Below are 22,016 nucleotides of genomic sequence, written 5' to 3'. Positions count from 1 at the left end.
TTATATCTGATCAACGAGTGATAACTGTACCAGTTAACATAACGTATAACCAAAAGGCGAAAGGAACAGGAGGGTTCGACCAGGTGTCCGCGAGACGTGGCGGGAAGCAGGACGACAAGATATTTATAAAATTGCAGCGGAAGCAGCTACGTCACTTGGCGGCTGCTGCTGAGGCGGTAGTTTATACGATAGATATATACTGAGCGATTTGATATGAACAGGGCTGTCGTGTTCTTCGCCCTGAATTGGACCCAATCCAATTGTGTCTAAGCCGTATTATAATCAGCCAGCCACTGACCGCCTATCGAAGAAGTACCAGTGACCAACCAAGGACCAGCCTGTCAGCGACGATATTGGACCGGCTATATGAACAAAGGAACTTGCCAGGTGGGAAAAAACCCGCTGGATATAACATCAGCTTACAGGGAGGCCTAGTCACGCTTTTGGAGAGCCGCTCTAGGCGTCAGCTTTCCCGTCATCATCCAGGTCGCGGCAATACGACGGCGGGCCGTTTTGGAAGGGTGCGAATCTGCGAGTCAGCACCGAAATGATTCAACGCAGCGAATGACACGGTTCGTAGGTATCCTAGCAAATTTATTCCGATTGGGCTCCCTTGCTCTCGATCTCCCTCTTGGAGATCCAACACGTATTAACTTGCGCCGCTTGCGCCGCTCGGGTATTACTGCATATATAGGATTCGAAGTCGCAGGTTTGATTAAATAACCAACGTCAACTCCCTCGATTTCCTTTACCCGACTTTGTGCGATATTCGCTGTTATTCCTCTTTCACCCCACGTTCGTCTCGTTCATCGGGCCGCTTCGGTATTTCCAAAATCAAGATGCTGCAGCTCAACCAACGTGCGCATAGGCAGTCAGATCTCGTTGCGCTTACGTATAGCCGGGGTTAGAGTCATCTCTGGCCTCTCATAGGGCTGAACAGGTCACACCAAATGCGTCCGTGACCGGCCAACGAGACTCGGTGATAATCATGCGTGGGACGGTCTTACTAGATGCCAGTCTCGACACTATATTGCGGCTTATGTGCATATTGAAATGAGGCTCAAGAACGGGGACCCGAGTACGTTTTCGTCGCTTATTGATGCAATTAGTTTGACGCAATAAATATTTGAAATCAGTAATGAAACTAGTTGGCTGAATACCTGTTAATTGTCTACTCGTCTTGTAATTGGTGACCGAGCCCACGAACTGTACTTGGCGGGCAGCGTCGGATGGTAACGTCAACAAAAACCAACCGCTACTATAAAAGCTTCGGAGATTATTATCCGTAGAATTAGATATTCTCAGCTCCTGCAATATTTATGTCCGGTTTACTGTCAGATCGTCGTTATCGGACTGTCATCGGAGGTGTAGGAAGTCTCGCACGAAGTCGCCCGCCTCTTATAACCATACCATCCAATACAATTTTTCTCGACTTAGTGATATCATACCGTAAACAGCGCAAGGTTGGGTATATTTTATCGTAGGGCTTGTACGGCCCTAGCGGGTAACAAACTCTCCTCTCGTTGCGAAACGCATAATATTCTCCAGCGCTGCACCCTCGATTTCCTGGGTCACGACTGCGGGTGCTGGAGGTGGAGGCGGACGATCGATGATCATAACGTCGTCGTCCTGGCCCTCATTCTTCCCCCCTCCTTCCTCGTCATCCTCATCCTCCTCTTCATCCTCGAGCGATCTTTTAAGTCCCGTCCGCACATTCTCGACACCCCGCTCGCGCTCCTCTTCAGTAAACATGTCGTCGCCTTCGTTTATCACGTAATCTCTCATGCGCTCCTCGCAGAAGTCGCGCACAGAGTTCCATATATTTTCCAACTCCTCTTCTGGACCTCTTTCAACGCCTGTACCCGCGCCTATAAGACCCTGAGAAGCTGGTGGCGAAACGAAGGCCGCCACCATATTTCTTCCCTCATCCATAGACGTCGCGATGTCCGGCTCTGGCTTTTTGCGTAGCAGTCTTTGGAGTATCATCTCCTGGGTACGCCCTGGGAAGTTAGTTGAGGGATGCACGGCAATGCGGCTGAAAATCTCGGCGGCAGGCGACGTGACACTGAGGAGGCTCTGTATCATGCTTTGAAGAACCTCCGTATGGGTCTGGAGCGATTCTCTACGGTAAACATTGATAAGCACCCAAGCAAGTAAGTAAGGCATTGGTAGAGAGTACGCACAGGCTAGGCAGCGGGTTGTTGATAAAGACGTCGGACTTAAGGCTCGCGATGCTACTGGATATCTGCGAGAGCCGCTGCCGCGTCTGCTCGATAGCTCTGAACTCATCTTGGGTAAGGTTAAGCGACGCCATGGTCTATCAACGACAGGCCGAACGTGATAAGCAGTGATATGACCTTTGGGATGTATATTATGCAGTATAGTGCAATGCATATACGATTTAAAGAATGTGGCGTTAGGCAGCTTGGGTTTGGATGAATTCTCCCAAATGCGACGCGATGTTGAAGATCGACTTATTAAACCACAGCTTCTCCAATTGACAAATGACAAATGATAATCGCATTTGTACAGTGCAATACAGTGCTGTTTTTAGTATGCACACTTTATACGCGGAGCCTTCCACCCTGCCACCGTGACTGCAGGTTCTAGAAGTTACACAGAGCAAAGCACGGACGGGACACTCCCGCCATTTATTAAGTGTACACCCCTCAATTCAATAACTGCAACCCCCGAGATCCGATAGCCGAATGTAACATGTACGAAGAATCCACTTTAGACAAGGGTATGCTCTTATCAATCCACGATTTTCAGGGTCCACTGACGTCGCATTAGATATTCGATACTGCATGTGATAGCACGGGCAGATAGAAAAAAAAAAAACAAATCAGTTGAGACTCAATTGCCTATCGACATACTTCTTAATTAACGCTTTTATCTTCAAAGATAGGTATCTAGCGCATTACTGTTTTTTTCCCCCGAACCCATGAACTAAACCACTTATCCGTAACTCGTCGCTAAATCCTAATAAAAAACCGCCGTGGTTTTCGGACTGAAGTAATCCTCAAATGTGCTTAGGCGCCGTAGATGCATCACCACCTAACTTACGTAGGCCTTCATTAATCCCCAACCAAAATCATGTCACGTTTCATACCGTAAGAGGAGCCATAGAAGCTGACCGCTACTCGCCATGTGAGCCGGCCTGATCTATAGTGACTCTTCCGGTCTCCCGGCCGTACTTGTCTACAGGGGGGTATCTAGCACGACGCTCCAGGTCGTCGAGGGGTAAGAAAGATCGGATATATCTAGATATAGCTGTTAGTCCCAAGAATCCAGATATAAGTCGGAGGGATCCCTTACTTTGAAGTGCCATTGTCGCTGGGGTTATAATCCCACGGTTCGAACTTGCCCTTGTTCAAAGCACCCCACACAAGTCTTCGTGTCCGTTGTGATAGTAGTACTTGTTGCGTGATGGCATCGAAGTCCCATCGGGCCTTAGCCTCAATTTCGAACTTCTCGAACTTTTCTTTCGCCTCCTCTTCCTCGGCAGTAAGTGCCTCCTTCTTATTAACGAGCTGTGCTAGGTTAACAAGCTCGAGGGGGTCACGTTCGAGGTTGTAGAGTTGCGGCGGGTCTGTTGGGCACGTAATGTACTTCCAAGGACCACGTCGAATCATCATGTATGGGCTAATGGTTCCTTCACCCGTATACTCGGCAATCACGGTGTCGTGACCCTCTCTCCCCTCTAAGTGGGGGAGAAGTGAAAGACCATCCATGGGTAAACCGGGAATAGGCTTAGTACCGACGAGGTCGCACAACGTCGGGAGAATATCTAAAGTTGACACATTCTGCTTCACGCGATGGGGGGTGAAGCGCCGAGGGTCGGAGATCAAGAGGGGTACTCGTACTGACGACTCGAAGTAGCTCATCTTGTACCTGTATAATATAATAGTTTAGCAATCAACTTCTTTAATTTGAGTGTGTAATTTTAACTTACCATAACCCACGTTCTCCAAGCATGTCACCGTGATCCCCGCTGAAAACGACGATGGTGTTCTCATCAAGTCGGCAGTTTTTGAGCACGCGAAGAATACGCCCAATGCAGTCGTCAACGTAGCTAACCGCACCGTAGTATGCTCTTCGAGCTCGCTTAATTTGATCATCTGTAAAGTCCTCGTCCCAGAGGTCGCACACCTTCATCAGCCGCTTGCTGTGGGCATCCTGTTCCTCTTTGGGAATCCTGACTTTAGGCAACTCAATGTCTACGTCTTCGTAGAGATCCCAGTACTTTTCCTCAATGGTGTACGGGTCGTGAGGGTGGGTGAGAGAGACTGTCAAGCAGAACGGCCTCGAGTCTGGCCCTTCACGGACCTGGTCGTAGAGGAACTGAGTTGACCGGTACATGACCTCCTCATCATAGTCTAATTGGTTGCTTCGCACACAAGTGCCGGCTTGGAGGATAGAGCTCGCGTTGTGATACCACTCCAACCGCCTATCAGGCTCATCCCAATTGACAGCCCAGCCAAAGTCGCCAGGGTAAATATCGCTGGTGAGACGAGTTTCATAACCGTGAAGCTGGTCCCCCACGAAATGCATCTTGCCGGCCAAAGCAGTGTGATAGCCCTTCAGGCGCAGATAATGAGCATAAGTGGGCACATCGCTTCCGATCTGCGAGGCATTGTCGTACGCACCAATTTTCATGGGCAGTTGACCAGATATCAAACTCATACGAGAGGGAGCGCAGAGGGGAGAGGGGCAGTATGCAGAGTCGAACTGGACGGACTTGGCTGCTAAGGCGTCAAGGTTGGGGGTCTTGATTTGAGATTCCGAGTTGTATATCTTGAGTAACGGAGCAGCTAACTGATCTGCCATGAGGAAGAGAATATTAGGTTGTTTCTCAGAAGAGCCGTTGGTGCCATTAACGCCATTGACCACCGGTGGAGCTGCTTGGCGGTTGACATCTGAACTAGGTTCTGACCGTGGCAGAGAATTAATATCAGGAGCCATTATGACGGTATTATAAGGCTGAGATTACGTTAATGGAAGAAAACTTGAACCAGACTGAGCACAGTTAGTTTCAGAGACTGGCTCGGTTTGGGATGTAATGTCTATGACAGTAGAGGAGGCTATGGAGAATAGAGAATAGGATAGTTATAGAGAATATAGAAGTTAAGAGAAGAAGAAAAAGGTGTGGGAACAGAGCAGTTTATAAAGATAGCTGATAACTAGTCTAAGGGGTTGACTAGGAGCCCCAACAGAACTGTCGATGTGTCTAGGCACTATCGGAGATGAAGATCGTGAATCGTGGAGCTGGCTAAAAGTGCGAGACTTACAAGGGAGCCAGCCGGTCGGAGTTATATATTGACTACGAGGAGAAAGTTTTAAAAGGCCAAGACTGGGAGGAATATACGTTCCGGCTAGTGAGTTTACTTAGGTATTTAAAGTATGAAAGTACTAACTACGATACGATGAAACAACCAAGCAGGCATTGTTCGAAAGGAATCCGTAAAATTATTGTTGGAAAGATGGTTAGTGGGAAAGATAAATCGGATCGGTCGAGTGGCGCAATCACAGCTAACGATGGCGAAAAGTACGCTAAGTGACACCGCTGTTTTTCCCCGTGGAGCAGATTATTACACTAGATTATTGATAAGAATACCCTAGTGTACCTCTATATCTAGACGAGATGTACCTACACTAGCTCAGGGGGGTCCGCATACAGCAACCTATCAAAAAGAAGTATCTCACTCCACCTTTTCCACATTCGGAACTTCGTCGTGTGCATGATTCGCCCAGCGATGCAAGGGGTAGATATTTACAAATATCACCCCGTGGAGTATATAAATCATACTCGTGCCCCTTGTCGCACGACTTTTATTGCTCCTTAACGCCTGAATAATGGATAAGCTATTCAGACTAAAATGCATCCTGGGAAATCTGGGGATTCGAATACCACAGTCGTTATCATCATGTTGCATATTAATACCTACATAGCACCAAGACGGACTAACATATTGTTATCTGATCCCGTAGTATCCGTCTACGATCCGCATACTGGCATTAATACTAATACAAATACCCTTAGTCACTAATAAGAATGAATTACATCAGCTCCAATCACGTCAGAGTCCACACAGCTTGCGCGAGACCGTTAATGTAGCCGCTTTGGGTTTTGAAACTCAACACTCTTTTTTTTCTTTCTCATACCTGGCAACAAAGAACATCGAGTCCTACTAAGCGGGCACCCATCGAGAATCGACTCCCGCGCATGTTTAGAAATTAGAAAAACAGCTGGAACAAACGGCAAACGTGGCCATGCAGCAAGCATCTAACTAGTTCAACCACATCTCGAGTATTAAATCCATGACCATCCATAACTATCCATGGCCAACGACAAGGTCTACGTAATGTGACTTCCAAGTCCGATCTGCGTCGGCTGTCGGTCTCGAATCCTTCTCATTCCACCAGCTTGCCGTCTTTTCATGACTGATCCATTTCCCGAATAGATCCGGAAGCGGAGTCGAGAGAGAGGGATTTTTCGCTTGCATATTAGATATGTAAATACATATTATCATGCTGCTCATGGCGCTTAACCATGCAGATGTCTCACTGCTAGGTTTTTCTTTTTCCCAGCTGATAAATAACGGTAGACGGCAGCCAAGCCCGGGTATGGGGATTAGTAGCACATGACATACCAAAATCTATTTTAATAAGGGCCACATCGCTACCGCGAGTGGTAGAGTACGTAAGAGGTCATGGTATAACATACGTGTATTACAATAGTTGATGTCTAAAAATCACTCCTACTCAACTAAGTCGGCTCAGGACGTAACAAAAATTCAGCCCCTGCGTCGTGTCGACGGCCCTTTCCTTTTAGGGGTAGCCGTAGAGACGCCGGAGCTCTGAGCGGCAGCTGGAACTGGAGCAGCCTCCTTCATCTTCCCTCTAACCTTAGCTGACGGCGCATTCCAGTAGTAGATCATCTGCGCAGCCAAGACCAAGTTCAACGCAAAGCCTGCCACGAAACCGTATAAGATCAACTTATCGTCCACCTCTTGCAATGTCGTGAAGATTCGAGAGAGCGAGCCGGCAAGATAATTGAAGACCTACAGACCACATTAGCTTAACCTAATCTAGGGATTCGAGCCTAAAATATAGAGGGGACTTACCGTAAAGGCGCTGAGCTGACCCGTTCCACCTGCCTGGTAGATGGCAGCAATTTGAGGCACCTTGCTAGCCACGCCAAGCACTCCCGCGCCAGCCTGCAGATAGCCCAGGGTCTTCATATCGAGTATTCCACGGTTGAACAGCGTGACAACGCTCGCAGCCAAGGCAGCAACAAACAACGCTGCCATGCTAGCTCTACCGCTATAGTTCAAAACGAGGACGGTGATGATGACATTCTGGCCGAGGATCAAGGCGGTCTCTCCATAGGTGCTAAAGGGGAATCCGTGGCGGTAGTTGTAGGCGAGCGAGATGAGGTAGGACGAGGTCTCGAGCAGATACGATAGAAAGCTGACACCGGAGGAAGATTGCGATTGGACGAGCTTGATGATTTGAGGAACCTTGACAATAGACGATGCGCCGATAATACCGATACCCAAACCCTTGGAGATGGCTAGCTTAAGGCATTCGGAATCCGTAGGGTCAAGATCAAGGATCAAGGTCTTGTAGCAGGTCTCGCCGATGATGGACACGCCTAGGTCGCGAATGGGAGCAGGTAAGTTATTCGTAATGGGCTGCAAGGGTTGCAGCGCAGTTTTCAGTGCCTCCATCGCAAGTTGTCCTATTTCCTAACCAGATGCACTCTGCAGGTAGTCAGACTGTCCGTAATACTTGTGTCGGTATTGAGGCCAGATATACACTACGGACTGATAAGAAAGGAGATTTGATGAGGCTGAGCTAAAATAAAAATTCCAACAAGGTTTAACACAAAACGGCCCTGGCGCGATAAAAATAACACGCCACGATACGTAATAATCAGTCAGGAAGTGCTGCTAAGCTGGCAGCTTGTGACCCTGTCAGCTGGGTTCACGGGGAGGGACTAAGCCCAATCAACCCTAGCTTTGAAGCCTAATGCCGTAGGTACTTAGGTACATGTACGTATACTCAGATACGTACCTAGGTAGGTTTGTGGCTGGTGTGCTGAACTGCAACCTCCAGTGACTGCAAGTCCAAATCAGCATTTTCAACAACGTGTGAGTTTATATGGCCAATAGAAATATCAAAGACTTTATTCAATGCTATAGTATTATTAAACGTTATTTTTAGAACTTATATTCAATTACTAAGCAGGTTGTTGGCAAGAAGTTCAGACTAACTATCAGTATCACTAATTATTTTCTATTCACTCCTAAAAGGTCTGTCAATCAGTTAATCAAATTGAATGAACACAGATATTCCTCGTGAAACCGAACTTCCAAGCACGTAATTTTAACGAAGCAGACTCTCCTTTAAACTTGCACTAGTGACTGTCGTGTAACCCACGACACCTTTATCAGCCCCTGGAAAAGACCCGTTTGCTTACGATCTACGGATGCCGGCATATGAGGTAGTTGAATAGGTAAATAATTCATTCAATAGTGTAATCTTAATGAAGACAAGGACACATCAAGGAACTTAAATTTTTAAAGATAAGTCGCCAAAGAATAGAGGAAAGGAAGGTTCATATTATATCTTGCTCTCAGGCCTATAGCCTATCGACTGATGAAGGCAAATGCGAAAAGAGCATCGCGATTATTTACTGTCCCCGACAACCACCTCATACAGAAGAAAATGTTAAACAGCTGGAGGAGCACAATAAACCTAAGCTCCTTGAAATATTGAGCGCGAAGCTGTTCTTCCAAGAAAGCCACTAGCAAATTCCGTCTCATCTAACGCCTAGATTCGGCCATTTCAGACCATTATATTCGCAAGGCGTTCCGTCTGAATCGTAGGCATAAAATTCAGATTGTGGACGTTCTATCTGAATGAAACGGCGTCTCCAGTCCCAATTCACTTCTTGCGGGCAAGCGTTGCGTTGAACTGGGCAAGTTTGCGGCGACAATGGTCTAGGTTCCCCTCGGGCTCCCAGGTGTTCTCATCATCAGGGAAGCCGGCCCATTTGACGAGGTATTCGGTCCCTCGAGTTTTGTTCTTTCGGATGCCCACAATCTTGTCGACCTGCCATTCCTTATTAGCAGCTTCAGCCTTAGCCTTAGCACCTGAGGTCCGACCACGGCGGGAGACGCCCCTAGACTTTGGCTTCAGGGCAGCAGGGTTTGCGGAAGCGATCTTAGATTTCTTGGTCTGTCCCTTATTAGCGCTCTGTGGATATATATATGAGAAAAGACGACTACTTACACTCGCCTCCGTAATGCGGGAAGTAGCAGTGGCTGCAGCAACCCGGGTAGATCGTCGAGGACCTTGCGAATGCTCCTCCTCGGCCGTAGGTGCAATTCCAAGGACGACGGAGAGTTTTCTGGTGGCCTTACGAGCAGGCTTAGTGTCGACTCCCGCCACGTCCAAGGCCGCCTTTCCCTGGATACGCGAAGACTTGCGAGCAAGCTGGTTGATGGGCCCAGTTTCCTTGTGAGTGCCGCCAGGTTTGATCTTGGTATCATTCTTCACAACTTTGCGCTGTAATTTCTGGCAAGGGGATTCGTCTAAATTGTGATTGCCGTTATCATCATCATCGCTGTTATCCCAGTCGGTCTCCTCTTTAACGGGTCTTAGGTAGACAACAGTAGAGGGACGCGCGGGACGTTGGGGTTGGGCAACGACAACGTCAACGTTCCTATCTATGGAACTAGAGCGAAGGAGACGAGGTGGCTTCTTGCTAATAGTGGACGCGCCTTGGACGCGTGAAGGTGCCATTGTGGTTGTTACAAAACTAGGTATTATACCCATAAGAATTGAGAAGTATAAAGTATTTTATAGGGTTCGTAACTTATCGGCCAGATAGATATTCAGGAAAGTTTGGGTGCTTTAGATGATAGTGACTAGGTTGGTAGGAATGTTTGTTGAAAGAGAATTATGTCTTCTTAAGGCGCGAGAGTTGGAAACTTTAGAAATAGACGTTGTAATAAGGAAGGAAGGAACCTTAGGCAGGTAGGTAGTTACTACTGGTTACCGCGTTCCTACCTAAAGTTGTTACTAGGGCTACTTGCCGTTGTTTGAATACGATAGGTACTTATAATATTATTTTAAATTTCAATAATCCTATCCGGGTTATGACTATTGTCGGGATCTACGTTAATTATTACTTCCCCTTTGTCGCATGCGATGCCTCTTATTTTCACCTTATATTTATGTTGAATCGTGGGCCATATATATAAACTCGTATATTATGGGACCTTTGGAACAAAGGGCATATTTAGTACCTATGTATAGTCACAGGCCCTCATAGTTAGGTAGGTTAAGAGTTTCTTGCGGAATGCCAAAGTTATTTCCATGCTGCTTGGTTCCACCTAGTAACATATACATATATACAACTTTCACGATGTGGGCCTAGAAGGCGTGGAAACAACCAACTTGTTCCGCAAGGAACTATAAACCAAGGCTGAAGTACTGAGGCTGGCGATTTCGTATACCGAGAGCATCTTCCATTTTGTGTGCACCATCTGAAATCTTAATGCCAGCAGCATAAGCTTGAATCACGTCCTAATATCGACATGGCCACCGTAGGCTACCTAATATACACGCAAATACGCCAAACTATACATTCCCGATTTCATCAGACTTGGAGCGTAATCGCGTCTCAATATGTATCGGATATGATACGTTGTAAGCAAATTATTGAGACCCAGCTTTGGGGTTTCCTGAAGACCAGGTCAATCAGAATCCTCCTTGTAATCATCAGGCAGCTCTTCAAATCGGCCCTCCTGGACAGCTGTTCGCACTGGATTCTCAGCAGAAATAACACCATTCGCTCTCAGCCTACCAAAATATTAGTTGATGTCGACGTACATATATCGGAATGGAACCCTCACCTTTCAAACAAGACGAACAACCGTTCTGCCTCCCTTTCCTTCTCGGCGTCGGTCATCTCGGGCCCCTCGGGCTGTCTTTCGGCATCTAGGAACTGGCCCGTGATGGGGTTGACGGGTCTATCAGGTCCACCCGTGGCAGTGCTGAACGCTTCTGAGGCGTTATCAGGAACCGGCAAGTTCCTGCTGAATAGGAAACCGGAGGCGAAGCCATAGCCCACGTTCTCGACAAACTTTGATGCATCTCTGTCAGACATATCAAACAATAAATTAGATATTACCTCTCTCAGCGAAGGTGTTAAAGGATTCGTCGAATTCTTCAATAGCCAAGAAGGCAGGGTACTAGTCCGGCCGAGTACTTCAGCCCTGTCGTCTTCGGTTGGCAAAAGCCTAGTGCGTATAGACTTCTTTACGTCCGCAGAGGCGTGTTCGTGAATCCCACGGATCACGCTAACTAAGGGCGTAATCAACGGCTCTAGGTCCTCATTTTCATACGCAGTGGTCGAAGCGGATAGTAGATCGATCAGACGGTTAGATAGAGCACTAGGATCGTTTTCGGGGAAGAGAAATGCCTGAACCTCTTTGGCGGCAAGGTCTAGGTTAAGGAGGGCATGGACTAATTGGCCGATAGGGGGGTCCAACGGTTTCTGAACTTGAAATGAACCTTTGCATAATAAGGTAACGATGTGGGGTATAGCTGAGGTAAATGAGGAAACTCGGTCCTTGCAATGGTGGGTAATATTAAAGAGGAGCTTGAGCGTCTCCGTGAGCGCCATGTCTTCCATGGGGTCCGTCACCGGGCTTCCAGTGGTGCGACGCTTTGCATGCCGCTCAAGATTCTTATTGATAGCATCTGCAAGATGATGCTTATCAATGAGCTCAGTCAAGTCCGTGTCCGTGCCATAAGTCGTTAGAAAGAGTATCCTGGAAACTAGAAATTCGTCATCGCGACTATCACTCTGCAATTTGTCACATAATTTGCCCTCGTATCCAAGGTCGACGAAAACCTGACGAGTCTCTGGCTTCAGGAGTAGCGCATTGCAGAGAACTCGCAAAGCATTCCTGGATGTAGTGCTGGATGGACTATTGAATGCATGTCGGGCAAGCGTCTCTATGCCCTAAGAGCTGTAAGCTTATGGGGGTTTTATACTGATGGCTTGTTAACTTACCTCTTTTGTAAATATGGGATCTGCATTCTGAGGATCTCTTCCGTATATCTTGAGTTCTTCTAAGGCAGAGTCGCGTTCTTAAAGTAATAAAAGAGTTAAGGTAGGATAACTAGGTAGGTAGTTTATAATGGCACCTTACGTTGAGAGGATAGGCTGGCGGAAACCAGATCTTGTGACAGTTTTTCCATCAAACTTGTGACTGCGGCCAGCTTTGCTGCATATCCGATTAAAATTATGCTATCGCTAGAGGATATTAACTACTAACCAGGCCCTCTAAGGGCAGCGGCCGCAAGTACCTGCTGGCTAGGTTGAGACATTTGAGGATGGACCGGAGAATCCTCTGAATCGCCTCACCGGTTACGAGATGATGGAGATACCGGCCAGATGGACTTGGATAGGGGTCGACGAGACTGCGGAGTCATGGTAAGCCAAATGTATACAACAGTTTAGATGTTTGTAGATAAAATGATGGTAAAAAGATATGATGTGTGAGGATCGTATGATATAGAAGGCACTTAATTATAGTCCTAATTAACTAGTAAATCAAACTTGGGATGTTGTATGAGATGTCGAGAGCACGAGAACACATATGGAGCGGGGCTAATGATGAAGATCGAGAACTTGTTGGTTTGTGTAAGGAAACGTTTAGGACTGACGTCAAGTTGGGATGCTATATGAAGCTATCCCAAGCACGAAATTCGTATTGAAAGGCTATGATATGTATTTTCTTTACCTTCGGTATCAGAGTAGAGCGTAGGTAGAGAGTAAATGAGTTGGAAGGGTTTCGAGGAAGGTATGGCACGAAGCTGTTTCCTTATGCGAAGGCTAATATTAAGATACGCAATCGTGAAATAAAAGAATATCTGTTAATAATGTTGTTAATAGAGTTAAGTATGACGCAGCAGGGATATCGCATGTGTCGCATGTGTCGCATGTTAGAACAAACTTTGAGTACTTCGTAGCTGGCAATGGTACTTGAGTACATACCAGCGGGACACTGGCCATTTCAATACGGTATGTACATATGTACATATGGACCCCAGTATATTACGTAAACGTCCAACTCTCACGCGAGGGGTTCCAGGTTAAAGTGGAGGTCCGAGCTTCTCGCGTTAATTTGACAGAAACTACGCGAAAAGCTTACCGCGACGCGTTTCTGCCTTTTTTGCTAATATCTAATGGTCAAGGGGGTCCGCCTTAACCATCCAGACATATCAGACATAATTGAAATTTGCTGTATCCGACCGCAACCACACCCGAGATTGTCTCGTTCGTTCATTATACGTCCTATATCACTCGTTGAAATTCATTGAAGTTTATAGCATTGAATTGGAATTGGAGTTTATTGATGTCGTTCGGTTCGTATAGCGCATGATATCTTTGTTTCCGGGAGATCTGGGAGGTCTTTTTCCCAGTGGGAGTTGTTGGCTGGAGCAGTCATGGTATCACAAATAGCATCAGTTCCAAGAAGTTTGGATTCCTTGCCTACAAGACCACCGACGCCACCTCGAGACAAGAAGCAAGACACGGACTCGTCCTCGAAGCTTGCTCTCTCTAATCACCCCGTTGATACGAGACTAAATCTGCATACTCCTCCAAGCTACTCTTCCGATCCCACCAATCATACCAACACTAGCTCTCGGAGATCGACAAAGAAGGTTGGATTCTTGGTACAAGCCGAGTATCAAGAAGCTCCAGCCCACGCCGACAAGGAGAATGTTCGAAAGCAAACAACGCCGGCCTCTGTCCCTTCGTCGGTAGCCTCAGTCAGACCGATCAAGTCTATCTTGAAGCAGACTTCGAGCCCTAGTCCTCTCCACTCCCTAGATCCATTAACCGTCGGCGATCAGGTCAACATCGCAACCATGTTAGACTCAACCATCAAGCAGCTCGCCGGGGCGGATAGGGACTCTAAAATAGATGCGTACATGATGTTAGCACGGGCATTGAAAACGTCCAACAACTTGCCCGACCGTATTGCCCTTCAGGACAAGATGAGCTTGTTCATGCAGTTTATACAACGAGATGTTACGACAAAAGCTATAAACGAAAATATCGACTCGTCTCTGGTAAACCACGCTCTTACTCTACTATGTACCTTTTTTCACTTCCCGGCCATCGCCTCTACGTTGTCGTCCGACTTTGGCGTCTTCATTATCGACCACTGTATCAGGTCGTTCGAGGACGCTTCCGTACCCAAGGACGTAGTGAGGCACCTGATGCGGGTCGTAGCCTCTCAGGACTTCTCGGCAAAGGTTATGACGGCTGACCGTGTCGGCCGGTTGGTAGCTTCGCTCCACAAGATAGAAGAACATCTCAAGGGTAAGAGTATCATCATGTCTCGCATATTGATATACCGAAGATTAGTCAAGCAGTCGAGGTCCCACATGATCACTCATTCGGACTGGCTCCTGGATCTGTTTACCGATATGCTTAGTAGCATGAAGGAGATCCGCGCTGCAGCCATCGCGCTGGGACTTGAGGCCAGCTTCACAATCGGCAAAGAGAAGCAGCTGTCTAGAAGAGTTATGGAGATACTACAATTACAGGTTGACGACACTAAGTATATCGAATACTATGTAGAGAGGTTGACGAGCATGACAAAAGACAAGGCCCAGTCCGCATCCGTCCCTCAAGTTTGGAGTGTCGTCATCCTCCTTCTCAGATGTCCAGTTGACAGATGGGAGTTCTTCGGACCGTGGTTGGAGATTATCCAGCGATGTTTCAACAGCGGGGATTATCACACTAAACTCGAAGCCAACTACGCTTGGAACAGGCTCGTCTATGCCCTACACCTCACTGAGACGTCGTTTTCAAAAACTATCGTTACAGTGTGCCAACCCTTCATCAGCCAGTTAAAGAGAAAAGGCAACAGCAAACAGTTAGAGGAACTACGGAAGGTTGTCATAGCTAGTGTCTGCAACCTTTACTACTACGCATTCAAGCCGAACTTGAGCACTGCGCAAGTCGATAGCTACTGGGATGCGTGCGTAAGGCCTCTGATTCAACAACTGGCTTTTCCCGAGGTGGACACCAAACAAATTGAGAAACCCACAGCTATGGCCTCCAATAACTTGACCCAGGCAGTTCTAATATTAACCGGACTGTTCAACTCGTCGACATCTCGGCTATGGAAGGAAGATCGCGTCGCCGAGAATGCATTGGTGAAACCGGACGAGCTACCTGCGCTGGATCCGAAATGGGTCAGACGAAACGCGGCGAGAGTATTTTCTGTGGTGGAACCTATCTTACAGAAGACGTTTGTGGACCTCGCGAGCCCGGAATCTGCATTATGCAAGCTCTGGCGTACTCTCGTGAGCGCCGTGGCGGCTGCTGCGTCCAAGGAGGTCAAGGTATCCACCGACACGGCGACTTTCATGGCACATGCTTTCAGCGTACTAGCGAGGATATGGTCCCAAGGACTTGACGGCTCAGACGCCCAGCCCGAGCCACAGCAGAAATTCCTAGATGCGACACAAGCATACTTTGGGACGATTATAGAGTATTTGGGTCAACTGCCCTTCACCGAGAAGCTCCTCTCCCTGAATAAGCAAAATTCGTTTATTCCAGTAGCGACTCCTTCTCATCGTTCAGGAAGGGGTCAGGGCTTAACGCGAACTCCTCTTCATCACCTATTTTCTATCCTCTCCACACTACCTCCTGGTATCCCCGACGACGATGGCTTATTAAGTCTAATCAGGGTTGTCTTAGATCCCTTCATAATTTCCCGATCCTCCTCTCATGGGAAGACTGAACTAGCTCGCGAATTAATACAGACGCTGCCCATGGACGTCCTCTCGCCGTATGGGCCGTGGGTTTTCATATCCGATATCCTCTCCCTATCTCTGGAGAGTAGCCAATCTAGCCATCTCACCGCCAGCTCTGGAAGCGAACCGATGACAATTGGTCACGAGTACCGCGAGATTATAAGGCACCTTGAAAGGGGTCTCAAATCTACACCTAATCTTCCTTGGGAGCATTGGGATTCGCTCTTCCAATTGTTGACAACCCGAGTCTTCTCTGAAGCTGGCAGTGCAGGACTGGCCATCATGGTGGTAGAGCCATTAGCTAAACACTTCTTAGACTTAGACTTATACCCTCAACCTGGCGATGAGGCGATGTCGCCTACTCATTTCAAGGCTGGCATTAATCTAATCTCTAATGCAGCGCACCCCAAAGATCGTCAGGCGCTGGACGCTGCTCGACGGCGGCTTTGGGGCACTTCCATTGCCGGCTCGAGACCTGCTTCATTCGACCCCTTCGACAAATTTTACCGTCTCGCAAACCACTTACTAGAAACGTCTTATTTGCACATAGAGCATTACAATCCAGACGAGATGATCGTAAAACTGCTTACCGAGATTGGGTGCTTCCTAAAGCGATGCAACCGTTCGCTATTATTCAAATCAATAGCTCACTTGCAACATGGCATTGGTCTCTGGATTCAAGATGAGAACGCACAGTACAGTATAGTGGAATCCACGACGGTTGCCCAAGCTGTAAGTAACGCATTATTTTCTAAGCATCTTTTGCACCCAGTACTAACAGTTTCAAGGTTGAAACCCTGTGGGATCAGATCTGCAAGATGTTTCTGGATACAGATACTCGAGAGAACCTACAACTCGACGCTATCGAGGAACTGCTATGCTTGGCGTTCCAGAGCAAGCATAGGGGTATCGTTAACTATACTGCGGTCATGTGGAACCGCGTTTTTGAACATGCTGAGGAGATTCAATACCCAGAGAAACTTAAGAATGTGCTCATTTCTATTCATTCTTACGTTGATGTAGTGCTTCCTGGCGTAGATGTCTCCAGCTACGCGTCTAATGGGCAGGAACCGTCATTCATAGAATCACAAGATAATTTGGAGACCGCGAATCCGCCTCTTGACAAACAGGACCATCTCAAAACACCTCTTGCAAAGCAATCATCTTCAAGGCGGTCAGTAACGCCTGGATCAGTCCAGCTTTCGCTACCTTCTAAACAAGGACTTGCTACTACTCCTAATCAATCTCGGCCGAGGTCAGCTAGGCGTAGCGCAACCCCTAAACTGCGGCACGACGACTCCCAAATTCAATTCGCACCCATCGAATCATCCCCCAGCCGCGATGCAATGGAATCTCAGTTCTTGACAGATCGTCAGAAGGAAATCCGCGAACGACAGCGAGAGAATGCCGTCATTTTTGCCCATATTCGAGCCAGCACAGAAAACCAGATCTCGAACGAAGTGAAAGATTTGAAACAAGAACGAGATACGACGCCGCAACGCAACCAAGGCCTCGAGGATTATGTAACATCCACACCAACACCCAGGCGTGGCCAAGCTCCCATGATAGATTTTGATCACGAGATGACAGACGATATTCCTTCTTCGCCACCAGAACCCCGTCGGAACTTACTCGCAGAAATGAAGCCACGGACCAGAAGCAGTAACATGCTTCAAGACTTTCCTATCCTATCTTCACCTGTTTCTGGATCCCCCGTTACAAAGCGACAGACGGTACCCGCGGACGAAAGCCATTCAGAACGAGAAGATGCAGGAAACGGCGAGGACGTATCAGGAATTGTAGAGGAGAGCCCGGATCAAGCTGTAGGATCTCAGCCAGAGCGTATATCTACGAACGTGAAAAACAAGTCTGCTCAGGTCAATGCCCCCAAAAGACCAACTACTCCACGGAAAACTCGCTCGGGCAAAATTCTCGATGCCTCGCCAAAGTCCGACCCCGAGGTCTTCGTGGACGCTCTCACCAGCCCAACGTCTCGATCGCCTCGAGCCCTGCGTAGCAACATGTCCAAGGGTGTACAGACCGTGCAAAACCTTCTATCTTCTTCTCAGTCTAAGGACCGTTCTTTCGAGCTTAGTGACGACGAAGAGCGGAGTCTGGCACGTCTGGTTATCGAACTAGATTCTAGGAAATGCGAGCCAGCACCCAAGGACGATTCAGAATCTCCAGAGAAGCCCCGAGAGTTAGGGATTCAGTCTTCGGAGTGCATCACAGTGAGCGCGGGATCGAATAAATCACGTGGCAAGTCCAAGTCTAAGAAAGACGAGAGTAACCAGTTGCCGCCTGTTATTCCCTCGTCGTCTACAGAGACGGGAAGCTCTCATTCGCCGAGTAAGAGGTCGAAAAGAAAGAGGAAGCGGCATACGGACAGGAGTTCAGAGCCCGGCAGTAGTCAAAAGAAGAGGAGGCAGCACAATGACGCGGATGTCGAATCAGTATCCAATAGCCAGGTACCCGAGAATATCGAAGGGGAGACAACTGAAATTAATACCGAAGTCGACACTTCGATGGAGTTGGACACCAATATTGCTTTTAGCTCGCAAGATTTGGCGAGACAGGAGCCCATAGTCGCAGAAGCCGCAGACGCCGGTCAACGAAGCTCCTCGCCTGTGGATTTCAATGACAGCCTCGTCGAGCGCGAGTCTGATACGGAAGCAGTAACTTTACAGATAATCACGGAAGCATCTCAACAATCAGAAGTCGAATCTATTCCTATGGAAGTACTAGAGGACGGTATACCTTTAATAGATGATACGGAGATGGTGGATCAAGAGGAAGGGGACGCAGAGGAGGCGGCTGCTGAGGTTCAGGCTGAGCAGCCTCGTTTGGTCGAAGAAACAGCAGTTGAGAAATCGGCAGCGGACAAAATCATGGATGCGCTGAGGGAGGGGCTCGAGGGTCTCCGTACAGCGACGTTGACTCGAGACGAGGTCAACAAGATTGAGGACATGTTCTTCGATATCAAAAAGGAACTATACCAGGCGGAGAGTCGGGGCCGATGCTAGGTTTCAAGGGGGGCTGTAAAGGTTAATGGCGGATGACGACGAACATATTTTATTTAGGTACTGTTGGACGATGCGGTTATGAGCATTAGGTACATAAGGCATTGATTGGTAAGGCGTTCAGGACGTAGATGATACCTAGTTACGATACCTAGTTTATGATACCTTAGGTAATCTACGAAATATTTATAATTATTTTTGGTAGTTTAGTTCCTTTCTGTGATGGACGAAGGATTGGCAATTTTGATATGGTGTTGGTGACGAAGGTTGCAGGTTAAGGTTATTAAGCCGAGGGTGTAGATGTTCGGGAGATGTTCCCTTGGTTGGGACGATTCCGGCTGATTGCTCGCGTCTCATAGGCACGTCTTAGAAAGATAGCTGCAGGCAGGAAAGATGGGCGTTTCAGGTTATGCGGTGCCACCAGGTAGGATACGGGAATACTTGCATAATATTGTATACATGAGCTAAATAAGGTGCGGCATATGTAATGTTGGGTACCCAATGTATGTACTTATATGTCATGTCATGTACGTATTATATACATTATGTACATACATACATACATGTATGGAGATGGAGATGGAGGTAGGTACATACTGTTTTGAGGTACGTTTTTGATCTTCGGAAGGGTCGTCTCAGTTGAAGGTCTCAGTTGAAGCTACAATCCACCTTGCCATTGCCATTCTTTCTCTGCGGGTCCCATCCGGGGGGGAAGGAAGGGGTGGGGGTTTTTTTGTTTTTGTTCTTTAGTTTTTACTACATAGGTAACTACTTCGTATGTTAAAAAGAGAGTTCCTACAACTTAATTTATACCCGTTCTCATTGAATCAATCTAGGTTACTGCCGAGATAACATACAAACATTCGATAATTAGACGTTGCTTGCTACCTCCCCTCCTATACTTAGACACATATAACCTACAGTATTAGTATGTATTACCCCACCAAAGAAAGACCCCTTAGGTAGGTACCTCCTAACCTAACCTACTGTACCTACCCTTACCTCTTGGATTAACTATGGATTATACATAACATAACCCCGCCATACAACATCACATCTACCATCACATCTAACCATTATCATCAACCTCTCTTGACATCTCCATCTCCATCTCCATTTCCTACCTATCCTTTACCCTACCTACCTAAGGTACTCATCGTCTCAACCTATCGTCTACCAGCCTAACCTTGCCTTACTCGACCTGCCTTACTCGACCTACTGAAGCTAACCGACTTAGACAATCGACTAGCAATCATGGTTGACCGACCAAAGAAGCCTTTGGCGCTAGCCACTACCCCGGGTCTGCCACCTCAACCCCAGGTTAACTTTTCCCAAGACAATTCGCGAGTCACGGCTGTCCTTCCCACCGGCGAGAGCGTCGAGGTCCTCCTCTACGGCGCTACCGTTATTAGCTGGAAGAACCGCTTCGGAATAGAGAGGCTCTGGCTGTCTGATGCCGCTAAGCTCGACGGATCCAAGGCCGTACGAGGTGGCATTCCTCTCGTCTTTCCCGTAAGCTACAAATTAATTCTTAAATTAATTCCCTCTTTGCTTTGAGACAATACTTTGAGACAATACCTTCGTTAGGGGCGCTAGTTAATACTTATGGCGGATTGCTAGGTATTCGGCACGGCTCCTCACCACGCTACAGCCTCAAAACTACCCCAGCACGGCTTTGCGCGCAACTCGCGATGGGAATTCCTTGGCAAGTCGAGCTCTGAGTCGTCGGGGCCATCTGACACCTCCGTCAAGCTCGACTTCGGCCTCTCATCCGCCACCTTAGATGAGAATACGAAGAGCTTATGGCCCTACACCTTCTCCATCATCTACAGCGTCACCTTGACCCCGGAGAACCTGAGCACGAGCATCGTCGTTACCAACGATGGTGAACAGCCCATCGACTTCCAGGTCCTATTTCATACATATCTGCGAATTGACGTAAGTGATTCCTAATGCGCATAAAAGGCGCATAGTACAGCGAGAGCTAACCGAAACCCCCACGTCGAACAGGACATCTCAAAGATCCAGGTGACGGGTCTCGAAGAGTCGGAATACCTCGACAAGGTGGACGCGGCTAAGGCAAAGACACAGACAGGTGCTATAACTATCACGGGCGAAACAGACAGGGTGTACACGCCGGTCAATGGTCCCTCGAGCCCGGTGGTGGTTGCAGAGGACGGCGAGGCGGTTTTCAGCATCGTACGGGACAACCTTAAGGACGTTGTGGTCTGGAACCCCTGGACGGAGAAGGCGGCAGGCATGGGCGACTTCGAACCCAAGGACGGCTTCAAGAAGATGATCTGCATCGAAGCAGGTTCCGTCAGCGGATGGATTACACTGGACCCGAACGACGCATTCGAGGGCGCCCAGACGATTTCCGACTGACTTGGTAGCGGTGGGGTTCATGCGGCGCCACGGAGTATGGGCAGGCTGTGAATAAATGCCGATTGGTCGGGGAGCTACTAGGAACAAGGGCCAATGATGAAGTAGACGGAGAGACGGAGATATCTTTGAAGATATTGACAATCCTTGGGCGGAAAGAATCCTGGTAGATCTCCTTAGTTACTCTTTTTCTTTCCTGATAGGAAGAAAAACGACGGCTCTTACTTGATTTGATACAGCTGGCCAATCACAAATAGTTGCACGTCTACGCGATTCCCATTGCTCCTGAACTCGGCCAAGCATTTGTGTTGTCATGGTGTCCAATGATTCGTAACCCCGGCTTGAGATTTGACCCCGAGTAAATTGCTTGCACGCTGAGAGAGAAAGAACTATGAAAATAAACAGGAAACAGGAAAATCAAAGTACTGATTAGAGGATTAGTTTACAACAAGCCTCTAAGCCCAAGCATGTAAACAACGGAAGAATGCAAGTAACTAAAGAACCCAGATTCGTTAAAGGCCACCGAAGACCCAACCTAACGCGGACGAATTTTATCGCAATATAATACAACCACCCGCCTTGCGAATATAACCTATACTCCTATGAAATATATCAGGCCCACTCGCAAAAGGAAGAGAAAAAAACCAAATTAAAATCACCGCAAGCTCTGGGGGGGGGGGGGGGGGGGGGGGGGGGGGGGGGGGGGGGGGGGGGGGGGGGGGGCGGGGCGGGGGGGGGGGGCGGGCCGGGGGC

At 47.9% G+C, this 22,016-nt stretch overlaps 7 protein-coding genes across 7 annotated transcripts; 2 read left to right on the top strand and 5 right to left on the bottom strand.

The window, feature by feature from the left end:
- Window positions 1-1,490: 1,490 nt before the first annotated feature.
- F5Y00DRAFT_102861 (mediator complex, subunit Med8) lies at window positions 1,491-2,814 on the bottom strand. The gene is made up of 2 exons (XM_048003806.1): window positions 2,184-2,814; window positions 1,491-2,122 (listed from the first exon to the last, which is right to left on the bottom strand). The coding sequence occupies exons 1-2, from the start codon at window positions 2,312-2,314 to the stop codon at window positions 1,498-1,500; spliced, it is 756 nt and encodes a 251-aa protein (XP_047869433.1). The 5' UTR covers window positions 2,315-2,814; the 3' UTR covers window positions 1,491-1,497.
- Window positions 2,815-2,829: 15 nt separating this feature from the next.
- F5Y00DRAFT_224839 (choline-sulfatase) lies at window positions 2,830-5,510 on the bottom strand. The gene is made up of 3 exons (XM_048006070.1): window positions 3,956-5,510; window positions 3,319-3,894; window positions 2,830-3,263 (listed from the first exon to the last, which is right to left on the bottom strand). The coding sequence occupies exons 1-3, from the start codon at window positions 4,963-4,965 to the stop codon at window positions 3,140-3,142; spliced, it is 1,710 nt and encodes a 569-aa protein (XP_047869432.1). The 5' UTR covers window positions 4,966-5,510; the 3' UTR covers window positions 2,830-3,139.
- Window positions 5,511-6,797: 1,287 nt separating this feature from the next.
- Window positions 6,798-7,733, bottom strand: F5Y00DRAFT_257523 (mannose-P-dolichol utilization defect 1 protein; the record flags this gene model as incomplete). The annotated part of the gene is made up of 2 exons (XM_048010574.1): window positions 6,798-7,064; window positions 7,128-7,733. 2 exons carry the CDS (start codon window positions 7,731-7,733, stop codon window positions 6,798-6,800), a joined length of 873 nt encoding a protein of 290 aa, XP_047869431.1.
- Window positions 7,734-8,952: 1,219 nt separating this feature from the next.
- F5Y00DRAFT_257522 (CHRromatin Organization modifier domain-containing protein) lies at window positions 8,953-9,813 on the bottom strand (the record flags this gene model as incomplete). The annotated part of the gene is made up of 2 exons (XM_048010573.1): window positions 8,953-9,246; window positions 9,301-9,813. The coding sequence occupies 2 exons, from the start codon at window positions 9,811-9,813 to the stop codon at window positions 8,953-8,955; spliced, it is 807 nt and encodes a 268-aa protein (XP_047869430.1).
- Window positions 9,814-10,275: 462 nt separating this feature from the next.
- On the bottom strand, window positions 10,276-13,057 carry F5Y00DRAFT_224831 (guanine nucleotide exchange factor). Its single transcript, XM_048006069.1, has 6 exons — window positions 12,751-13,057; window positions 12,360-12,504; window positions 12,234-12,308; window positions 12,095-12,171; window positions 10,929-12,043; window positions 10,276-10,875 (listed from the first exon to the last, which is right to left on the bottom strand). Exons 2-6 carry the CDS (start codon window positions 12,409-12,411, stop codon window positions 10,770-10,772), a joined length of 1,425 nt encoding a protein of 474 aa, XP_047869429.1. The 5' UTR covers window positions 12,412-12,504; window positions 12,751-13,057; the 3' UTR covers window positions 10,276-10,769.
- A 176-nt stretch (window positions 13,058-13,233) lies between these two features.
- F5Y00DRAFT_224827 (Rap1-interacting factor 1 N terminal-domain-containing protein) lies at window positions 13,234-19,316 on the top strand. The gene is made up of 2 exons (XM_048006068.1): window positions 13,234-16,593; window positions 16,650-19,316. The coding sequence occupies exons 1-2, from the start codon at window positions 13,534-13,536 to the stop codon at window positions 18,882-18,884; spliced, it is 5,295 nt and encodes a 1,764-aa protein (XP_047869428.1). The 5' UTR covers window positions 13,234-13,533; the 3' UTR covers window positions 18,885-19,316.
- A 526-nt stretch (window positions 19,317-19,842) lies between these two features.
- On the top strand, window positions 19,843-21,549 carry F5Y00DRAFT_224824 (galactose mutarotase-like protein). The gene is made up of 3 exons (XM_048006067.1): window positions 19,843-20,393; window positions 20,502-20,819; window positions 20,892-21,549. The coding sequence occupies exons 1-3, from the start codon at window positions 20,136-20,138 to the stop codon at window positions 21,264-21,266; spliced, it is 951 nt and encodes a 316-aa protein (XP_047869427.1). The 5' UTR covers window positions 19,843-20,135; the 3' UTR covers window positions 21,267-21,549.
- The last annotated feature ends 467 nt before the right edge of the window (window positions 21,550-22,016 follow it).

The sequence above is a fragment of the Daldinia vernicosa genome (genome assembly GCF_022497035.1).
Source record: "Daldinia vernicosa strain CBS 139.73 unplaced genomic scaffold F5Y00scaffold_3, whole genome shotgun sequence".
NCBI lineage: Eukaryota > Fungi > Ascomycota > Sordariomycetes > Xylariales > Hypoxylaceae > Daldinia > Daldinia vernicosa.
This window is presented reverse-complemented; position numbering and strand designations above follow the sequence as displayed.

What these genes read in the sequence shown, in the direction of transcription:
- F5Y00DRAFT_102861 (XM_048003806.1), bottom strand. Translation starts at nt 2,314, where the DNA reads ATGGCGTCGCTTAACCTTACCCAAGATGAGTTCAGAGCTATCGAGCAG. An exon ending in AACAACCCGCTGCCTAGCCT is followed by an intron (nt 2,123 to 2,183) that starts GTGCGTACTCTC and finishes TGTTTACCGTAG; the next exon opens with AGAATCGCTCCAGACCCATA.
- F5Y00DRAFT_224839 (XM_048006070.1), bottom strand. Translation starts at nt 4,965, where the DNA reads ATGGCTCCTGATATTAATTCTCTGCCACGGTCAGAACCTAGTTCAGAT. An exon ending in CTTGGAGAACGTGGGTTATG is followed by an intron (nt 3,895 to 3,955) that starts GTAAGTTAAAAT and finishes TATATTATACAG; the next exon opens with GTACAAGATGAGCTACTTCG. An exon ending in AGCGACAATGGCACTTCAAA is followed by an intron (nt 3,264 to 3,318) that starts GTAAGGGATCCC and finishes AGCTATATCTAG; the next exon opens with ATATATCCGATCTTTCTTAC.
- F5Y00DRAFT_224831 (XM_048006069.1), bottom strand. Translation starts at nt 12,411, where the DNA reads ATGTCTCAACCTAGCCAGCAGGTACTTGCGGCCGCTGCCCTTAGAGGG. An exon ending in CGCTGCCCTTAGAGGGCCTG is followed by an intron (nt 12,309 to 12,359) that starts GTTAGTAGTTAA and finishes TCGGATATGCAG; the next exon opens with CAAAGCTGGCCGCAGTCACA. An exon ending in CGCCAGCCTATCCTCTCAAC is followed by an intron (nt 12,172 to 12,233) that starts GTAAGGTGCCAT and finishes TATTACTTTAAG; the next exon opens with AACGCGACTCTGCCTTAGAA.
- F5Y00DRAFT_224827 (XM_048006068.1), top strand. Translation starts at nt 13,534, where the DNA reads ATGGTATCACAAATAGCATCAGTTCCAAGAAGTTTGGATTCCTTGCCT. An exon ending in CCACGACGGTTGCCCAAGCT is followed by an intron (nt 16,594 to 16,649) that starts GTAAGTAACGCA and finishes AACAGTTTCAAG; the next exon opens with GTTGAAACCCTGTGGGATCA.
- F5Y00DRAFT_224824 (XM_048006067.1), top strand. Translation starts at nt 20,136, where the DNA reads ATGGTTGACCGACCAAAGAAGCCTTTGGCGCTAGCCACTACCCCGGGT. An exon ending in GCATTCCTCTCGTCTTTCCC is followed by an intron (nt 20,394 to 20,501) that starts GTAAGCTACAAA and finishes GCGGATTGCTAG; the next exon opens with GTATTCGGCACGGCTCCTCA. An exon ending in ATACATATCTGCGAATTGAC is followed by an intron (nt 20,820 to 20,891) that starts GTAAGTGATTCC and finishes CACGTCGAACAG; the next exon opens with GACATCTCAAAGATCCAGGT.